Consider the following 8,983-nt stretch of genomic DNA (forward strand, 5'->3'; position numbering starts at 1 on the left):
GATCCAACCATAAGCCCCTCTAAGGCTTCTTGAAACCTTTTGGGTTCCATCAGCCTTCGAGGGTGGACAATCCTAATAGGTCCTCCACCCCCGGGGGGGGGGGATTTGGATAGTTGCCTTAAGTCGAACCTCAACCAGGAAATGGTCCGTCCATGACAAGGCAGAGGTACTACATACCTCTGCCCACGGATTATCCCAGTCCGTACTGGAGACGACATTGCGCGTATTACCTGCACAATGCGTTGGACCCGTTGGTGATCTTTATCTCATTGGTGGCTTTGCTGGAATTCTGCTAAGCTTGTATGACTCCTTTTGATAATCCAAGTAACTAGGTTCCTTTGTTTTTGCCTCTCTTTGTCATCCTCCAGTGGTTCTGAACACACTTCGTCACTTGAGTATTACCACCTCCATTCTTTCTGACCCGTCACGCTTGCCAGAACAAGCCACCGAGGCAGTGAGTAAGGCCCACAAGACAGCTGGAGAAACCTAACCAAAGGCAACTGATATCACCTCTTCAAGCCATGGCAAATATCTACGCCTTATCAAGACATAGCAACCTCACTACGGTCGATTCACCTTCCAGCCTGTGTAGGACCTTGGCATTAAATTGAGAGATTTGCAAGGGGGTAAGAGGAGGAACCAAGGCACAGTCCATTGACACTGTGCTTGGCTTTGGTCAAAGAGGAAGGCCAACTCAGGTAAATAGGCAGGGTGATAAACCTGCACCAAGCAATAGACGTGTTCCATCAATGTAACCTATTGAAATATGCAGTGCTAGTGTTTTTCTGCAACCTGACCTCAGGCACCAAAGCTTGGAGACAGACAGAGAGGGCTGAGGCACCATAAGGTGCTGTGTGTTTAAAGGGACACTTACTCCTGACTTTATGCGATGTAAGATGCTTTCTGTTGTATGGTCATACTGATTGTTTTGGTTTCCTATTCAGGCAGTAAAAACTGAAGGCAAACCACACAGATACTGAGGGAAGGGGGGTCCCTCCAGTAATTTTTTAAATGATTTTGGGGAGGAGAGGGGGCAAGGATGCTGCCTGTTTAAAGAAACAGTCCTGCCTCCCCCAGCCCAAAAACACCAAATGCATGCAAGTTATTAGTTGCACCAGAGGTAGCTCTTCGGATATTGGCTATGAACTAAATTGGAAAATACATAACCAAAAGGGGAAAATAGAAGGTTTTATCCATGGTGCCGAAGTGTGGCAAACACAGTGAATTAAGAGCTGATACTTTTCTATTTTATTTTAAGGATGTATATTAGGAATACAAGATGAGTTTTATTTCTGTAACATTTGAGTAGCTGGTGCTGCTTCTCCTTCATCTGGTGGCATGATCAGGACAGCTTGACAGAAGCCCAGGCGTGTTTTTAAACTGGACTCAGTCTACCCTTGAATAAGCTGACTCTTCTTTGTTGTTATAAATAGCCTTGGAAATACGTTTGCAAAAGTTGTAGCCTCAGGCAAAAATTCAGAAGCCTGATAACCTGAAAGGAAAAGAAAAAATAGATTGGTTATTCTAAAACAAGGCTATCCTGCCTGTTCAGACACTGGATACATACAGCATATACTCAACTAAGTCAAAAAATGTATGCCCAAAAATTGACCCTAAAATCCCCTTTACATCCTTTGTTACATGCCCCTATGTTTTACCCTTGAAATATCTGCAGGTCATATCAAAATCGATGATTTTGGCCCTAAAAACCTTTCCTCGACTTATACACGAGCTCGACTTGTACATGAGTATATGCAGTACTTGCCACAGAGGAGTAGTGGCTCCTTTCAGCCCTGTGCTACAAAGCTCCAGCCTGAAAATCGGAGTCGCGCTAGAAAAATTGTTCTAGAATTCTGGTGGGTTTTAGCATTCTTAAATAGCCATGCTGTTCAGCCTTAATCCTTTTTAGCCAGGGACTCTCTTCAGACAGCAGTTAATATAGACCAAGGGTAAGTTTGATGCCAACATGAGCTTTAACTATGATTAAGGGCAATGGGGGGGGGGGGGTATATTTGTGTGTGAGAAGGCAATGCTTCAGTAGGTTTCTGTTTCTCATCGGAAAAGGCATTCCCTCCTTTGTGCTTAGATTTTTTTTAAGTGCTAGCATGCACATTTTTCTAAGTGCTAGCATGCATTTGCTTATTTACACATATATATACGTATGTATAGTTGTCCCTCCATATTCGCTAGGGTTAGGGGAACAAGACCCCCGTGAATATGGAAAAACTGCAAATAACAAAAACACCATGTTTTTACCTGAAGGACACCTCTCTAGGAATCTCTAGGTCAGTGATGGCGAACCTATGGCACGTGTGCCAGAGGTGGCACTCAGAGCCCTCTCTGTGGGCACATGTCCTGTCTCCCCTGATCAAAGTTTGCCAGAGTTTGTTACTAGAAAACCAGAAGGACATGACACTTTGCAATAAATAAGTGGGTTCTGGGTTGCAGTTTGGGCACTTGGCCTCTAAAAGGTTCACCATCGCTGCTCTAGGTCCTCCGGTGCAACTCTGTGGTCAATGTCCAACATACACTGACCATAGAATGGCACTGGAGTAGCTACAAATGGTCTTTCAGTGCAACTTTTAGTTAAAGTTGATCACAGAGTTGCACTGGAGGACCTAGACAGTCCTAGAGAGAACATATTAATGAAATCCGTGAATAATCAAATCTGCAAATATCAAAGCCACAAATATGGAGGGATGACTGTATGTACGTATGTGACAGTGGATGTAACTATCCCCCCTGCCTGATTAATCCTTCTTTCTCTCTCTCTCAAAAGGTGTCAGTTTTTAAAATAAAATTAAAACAGCTACACTTAATAGTACAAATTTGGCACAGATGTTGTACCCCTTGCTGTCTTCAGCTCCATTTCCCTTTGACACTTTGTGTTTGTGTGTGTGTCTTTAGACTAAAGAAGGTGTGTGTGTGAGTCAGCAACTGACTGTCCTGATACTGTGAATCAAACATGTTTCCTAACTTTAATTCTTCCAGCTGTGTTTGTGCTTAACATTTTGCTTCAGCCTCCTGAAACACCCTCTGGAGCGATGTGGGCCATACCCAGAAAATTGCCAGGAGCCTGAGTAGTCCATTTCCTCTTGTTCCTAACGCAATTGGCTACATTTGCAGGAGGGAGAATCAGACAAATTCAGTGCCAGCTCTTGGTACCTTCTTTCCATACTCTTCCCTGGGTTGAACAGATGCTGATACTATACCTTATATTCTCCATACTGCCTGCTGTCTTTGGAGATTCAGCTTTCTCAGGTTGCCCTTGAGCAAATGTCTAGTGACCCTGCCTCTGTAGACAACCTTGGCACATAACAATGCAACCTTTTTCTTCTTTGGGGGAATATTTGGACACATGGATATTTTCGTAGGAAGATAAAAAGACCCATGGTGGATTTCCCCCAAAGCCTATTTAGTTCATCATTTTGTTCTTGCAGTGACCAACACAATGCTTCAGTGGGAAGCCCACACACCAGGATCTGAGAGAAACAGCCCACATGTTCATGTTGCCCAACAACTGGTATTCAGAAACATCCTGCTTCTGATTCTGGAGATAATGCATAGGCATCATAGCTAGTTCCCCTGTCCTTGTCCAGTCCCTCTTTAAAAGCATCCAAATTGGAGCCGTTGGTTCATCTTGAGAATAGCATACTGTATATACTTATGTATAAGTCTAGAAATTTTAGTCAAAAAATTGACCCAAAAAACTTGGGTCGACTTATCCACGGGTCCTTTCACTCTTATATGTATATAAAAAGGAGCCATCCCCTTTCTCTCAATAGAGTGATAAAAGGCGAGAGCTTAGTGCATCCTGGGAGCACCAAAACGAAGCATGGATCCCCTCTGCTCTCTCATCCATCCAGCCTTTAGGATGAGCACAAACACTTAAGCCTGATAGAATCTTCTAAGTTCTTTGGCATCGTTTTCCTTTGCATCATCCCTTACATCCTTTGTTTCATGCCCCTAAGTTTTACCCTCGACTTATCCATGGGTCCTATCAAAATCCATAATTTTGGTCCCCAAACCTGCCCTCGACTTATACACGAGGTCAACTTATAGTCAGGTATATATGGTAGTTTATGTCAGTGTCATGCGCTAATTCCCTATGTCTTGCCTGAATCTTTAATGGTTTATTTCTGCCGGCTGACCATGGGGTCTGGGTTTTTTTTTGGGGGGGGGGGGGGCATGTAGAACAAGTGGATTTCTGTATCCACTTTTTTTATCCTATAGATAATTGTATGCACTTCTACCATGACCCCCTCCTCACTCGCTTTATTTTTCTAAGCTAAGAAGCCTCAAATGTCTGTAGCCATTTTTCATCAGAAAGTTGCCCCATCCACTTGAGAGTCTTAATTGCCCTTTTTGTCAGCAGTTACACATGACTCTGTGCTCCAGGGTTGGAAATAGCTTGCCTCTGAATACCAGTTGTGGGAAAGGGCTTGTTGCAGGTTGGGCCACAGTGGTACATGGGAGGCTGGACTAAAGGTCTGGTCCAGCATGGCTCTTCATAGGTTATGAGTAAGCATAGGATTGTGCTATTCAGTATGTTAAATGCTTCAATAACATATTAATTGCTTGATATTTCCTGCATTTTAACCACAACAGAAATATCTCTCAGGCATAGTTTGATTGAATCTGATATAGTCAGGTATCTGTTTTATTAAGGACTTTTATAAAGGTGCTAAGAGAACATTGTGTTAGTTTTATTTTCAAATGACAAAATGACATTTAGCAGTTCCGTTTTCACGTATCAGACAGCCTTTAGGAGTTGATTTTCCTCTGTGTCGATTCCCTGTCTCTCCTCTCTGCATTTTGAGTGCAACTTAAACTTCTCTATAGGGAAACTCTCTCAGGATTGCCAGAATTGTGTCCAGGGCATCAGACAAAGCAACTAAAAGCTTCCGCAAGATGCAGCAAATACAATCGGAATCTCATTAGATACCTCTAGTGTTAGTATTTGTTGGAGTTTGCAGTTTTTCCATGTGGCTTTTTTGGATGCAAGGGTGCTGGTTGAGAGCACTGCAGGGGTCAGTTTGCGGCCTCCACATCATGGCATTTGCCTTGTCTTACACTCCTGCCCATCTTCTATCATTACACAAGACACTACTATGAGAGACCTCTTGTCTTTTCACTCCCACCTGATGAGGAGGCTCAGGTTGTATCCACCCCAACAGCGTCTCCAGCACTCATCACATTCACTTCTGTTGCATCTTCAGATGGAATTGAATGTATTCTTTTTCTGCAAGCAAGCAAGCAAGCAAGCAAGCAAGCAAGCAAGCAAGCAAGCAAGCAAGCAAGCAAGCAAGCAAGCAAGCATCATTTCTCTTGTTTATACAGTAGGGCCTTCCCAGTGTGTGTCTTTCCTCTCTCACACAACTTCACCAACCCAAGCTTCCTTCTGGATAAAAAGATGTAGGTTGTGTCTCTCTGTAACATCAAATGCTGTGAATGCTGCAATCTTTGGGTGCCCCGGATGTGATGGGGATGTAGTATTTTCACATTCTCGTTGTCTCAGTCAAAGCAGCTCATATCACACCAGTCATAATAAGCTGTACTTAACAACTCAGTCTTCGTTTTTGTCGGCTGAGTAGGAAAAAATGTGATCAGCGAAAGGCATGGTTCTGTATGGCTTTGTAAAAGTTACCAGTGATGTACAGAGATAGTTGCGATTATTGTTTTGCAGTTGGTTGCTTTACATCTTTTATATTTGAACTACAACCTTAAATATGCATTTTGTTTTTAATAAATGAAATTGGAGTTTCAAGTGTAAGCTCATGTGCGCTCCCTTTCTGTTTCTTTGATTATTTTTAGGACAAAAATGTTTCTTTTCTAGCTGCAAATGGTGAAACTTGTACAATAAATTGGTTTGCTTCATTCCCTCCCTCAAAAAAGCCAGTAACAACATTTGGACATTGGAGACTTGAGAGATACCCTCATTGCAGCTTTGTTATAAGGATTTCTTTTCAGTTGCATGAAAAGGGGGTTCTGTGGTGACCACTCAGGTTGCTCTTTCAACAGTGCAATTGCATTTTCTTTTTTACAGTTACAACCAAAATAAATACTATTTTTTTGGAAGAAACTTTGCCTTGTTCTGCCTCTGTGTTTTCAGTGGAGGTGTGTCTTGCTTTAGAACCCTATAATCTCTGTAATGAACTGTATTGAAACAATGTCAAAGTGTAACTTAAAGGTAAGTTTCGAAACGTACATAGAATCATATAATGTTTAGATGACGCATGTGGACCACAGTGGGAAGAAAACGGACCCAAACCATGATCTGGGGCTTAAAACTGGAGCAGAAAACATTTCAGTTTGCTCCAGTTCAATCCGGAAAGTGCAAACTATCACATCGGTGTGCAGACCACACACCAGTGCAGAAGGTGTCAGCAGCAGGTGCCCTGGACTGGTGACCCGCCAGTGACACTGGTAGCCATAACTTTTTGTCTGTTGCCTATTAAGACTGTACTGTGGTCTGCAGTCATGGAAGCTGAAGTGACCCCAGGCTAGATCAAGAAAGACCAGAGTAGATGTAGGTGAACCTTTCCTCTTCTGTTCAGAAATAGCGGGGAGAGCATCACATCTATTTCACTTGGGTTCTTAGCAAGAAGGTTCTGTTGCCTGATCCTGATCCCATGTGCTAACGATCAGGGAGCATAACCTCTGGGAGTTGTGAATCAATGTATCTCTTTTTAGAACACAAGCACTCTTGGCATAATGTCTTTTTCCCCTCTTTTTTTGAATGGACAGGTTTAGCCGTGGGAAGAGCAAGTTACTAAGGTTTTCAAGAAGGCTTGGAATGTGAGGTTTTCAAGAGAAGGATGAGCAAGTGTCTGAGTCTGAAGTACAGTATAGGATATCCAAGATTGGCTATTACAGACAATGGTGGGCATCCTGTTTGTCAAATACACAAGCGTAAGTCCGTTTTATGCCTACATATATCTCTTTTTTGGTTCTTGCAGAGGCAACAGCGACGTAGCCAGGGCTCCCAGGTGGACTCAGCCTTCCATCCTTTCGTAGGTTGGTCAAATGAGTCCCGGCTTGTTGGGGACAATTGGCTTACAGATTGTAAACCACTTAGGGAGTGCTGAGTTCACTGATAAACGTATAGAAATGTAAATGCTAAATGTTAAGAGAGGCCTTTTTAAAAGCCGGGAAATTATTTTTGCTCCCTTCCTGTTGTTTAAGAAGGCCTCTCCTGGGCCTAAAATGGCTCAAGAATAGAAAAAAGCATGGTGAAAATGCTCTCCCGCAGCTTTAGGAGGGCATTTGCCCATAACCTGGGAGGAAAGTGTTTGTGGGAGGTGCAGCCCTATATATGCTCCTGGGGGACTAATGCAGTCCTCTAGCTTTCAGTGGTTGCCCACCCTGAGCTAAAGGAAAAACATAGAATCATAGAGTTGAAAGAGACCGCAAGGGCTATCCAGTCCAACCCCATTCTGCCATGCAGGAAATCTCAATCAAAGCATCCCCGACAGATGGCCATCCAGCCCCTGCTTAAAGACCTCCAAGGAGGGAGATTCCACCACTCTCCAAGGGAACATGTTCCACTGTTGAACAGCCCTTACTGTCGGGACGTTCCTCCTAATGTTGAGGTGGAATCTCCTTTCCTGGAACTTGGATCTATTGTTCCGGGTCCTGTTCTCTGGAGCAACAGAAAACAAGCTTGCTCCCTCCTCAATATGACATCCCTTCAAATGTTTAAACAGGGCTATCATATCACCTCTTAATCTTCTTTTCTCCAGGCTAAACATCCCCACCTCCCTAAGTCTTTCCTCATAGGACATGATTTCCAGACCCTTCACCATTTTAGTCGCCCTCCTTTGGACACACTCCCAGTATAACATCCCTTCAAATTGAGGAGGGAGCAAGCTTGTTTTCTTCTGCTCCAGAGACTGCTGTTTCCCCTCGCTCTTCACATACCAGAAAATGGCCAAGTTCAGGGAGCCTTGTCCCCCCCCCCAAAAAAAAAACACATTTCCTTCAACAAACAGCCAACCAAAATGACACCAAAAAAAATCAACGCAGCTGATAAAAAATCCGACACAAATGAAGTGTTCATCAAACTTTATTTTATCCATTCTTTAATTTGTAGCCACAAAATGTCGAGGCATAGTCTTGTTCCTGTCCCTTTCAAATCATCATGAAGGCATACCTTGATTCCCCCTCCAAAAAAACCCCTTATTTTTTTAACTTTAAAAGCAATAAATATGCCCATTTGGTATTCCAAATAGTTTAAATATATTAAGATAACTACTTTGTCTCTAAAATCAACAAAGGAAATAACTGTTTATAGTCTCCCCGTCTTTTAAGGTGACACTTTATACGTACAACAAATAACAAATATTGAATAAATATACAAAATATATTGAATAGATATATAAATATAAGAATAAACTTTAAATAGACTATAAAAATAGATAGACATATCAACTTGTATTGATAAAAATACTTTTTAAATAGAATAAATATCTCTTTTTAATAGCTATAAAAACGATAGCAGTCCTAGAGCTGTCTACTTGGTATATCCAATGCAAATCTTGCTATGAATAAATCCCAGAAACTTGCTCCTAGGTAGGAGTCTCATGCTCATATAAATGCCCTGCTTTTAACAGCATTTGCACACCTGTGTGTAAAACCAAATATTTAACTTAAGCTTTTGGTGCAAGCTGCTTTGTGCATTCCTTATAGTCTTTGAAAGCATTGTAAAACGTCATTTTCCTTATGAACTGGTCAGGATCTAAGGAGTAATTGGAAAAAGAGGGGGCTGTGCAGTTGCAGTCTCGAATTTCCAATATCAGTGAGATGGTGCTCAACAAACGTTCTTTGTCTGACTTTGACATAAGATCATCATTCACTGAGCTGTTAAAGGCTTTCAATACTCCTTCAAAAGGTCGGAGGGTGTCACAGATTTGAGATTGGTTGCACACTTTCAAAATCCTGCAGTTGGGTAATCCTGGGAAGTTAATCGTTGTCACCTGAACAC

The 8,983-nt window shown here is 42.3% G+C and overlaps 1 protein-coding gene across 2 annotated transcripts in view; it reads left to right on the top strand.

Moving 5' to 3' along the window:
* Window positions 1–6,957, top strand: part of LOC149290050 (MLX-interacting protein-like) — a 55,492-nt gene extending 48,535 nt beyond the window's left edge. The window contains exons 17-18 of one of the 2 annotated variants that reach the window (XR_016277275.1): window positions 369–698; window positions 6,748–6,957. Coding sequence is in view for 1 of the 2 variants with exons in the window: in XM_089489786.1 (XP_089345912.1) it covers window positions 369–490 (122 nt within the window). In the remaining variant the exon portion in view is untranslated. Of the gene's footprint in view, window positions 1–368; window positions 6,083–6,747 lie in introns of those variants that run through there. The other variant, XM_089489786.1, reaches the window with a different exon arrangement.
* The last annotated feature ends 2,026 nt before the right edge of the window (window positions 6,958–8,983 follow it).

The sequence above is a fragment of the Sceloporus occidentalis genome, unplaced genomic scaffold (genome assembly GCF_023333645.1).
Source record: "Sceloporus occidentalis isolate IW3139 unplaced genomic scaffold, rSceOcc1.0.p SCAF_41, whole genome shotgun sequence".
Classification (NCBI taxonomy): Eukaryota; Metazoa; Chordata; class Lepidosauria; order Squamata; family Phrynosomatidae; genus Sceloporus; species Sceloporus occidentalis.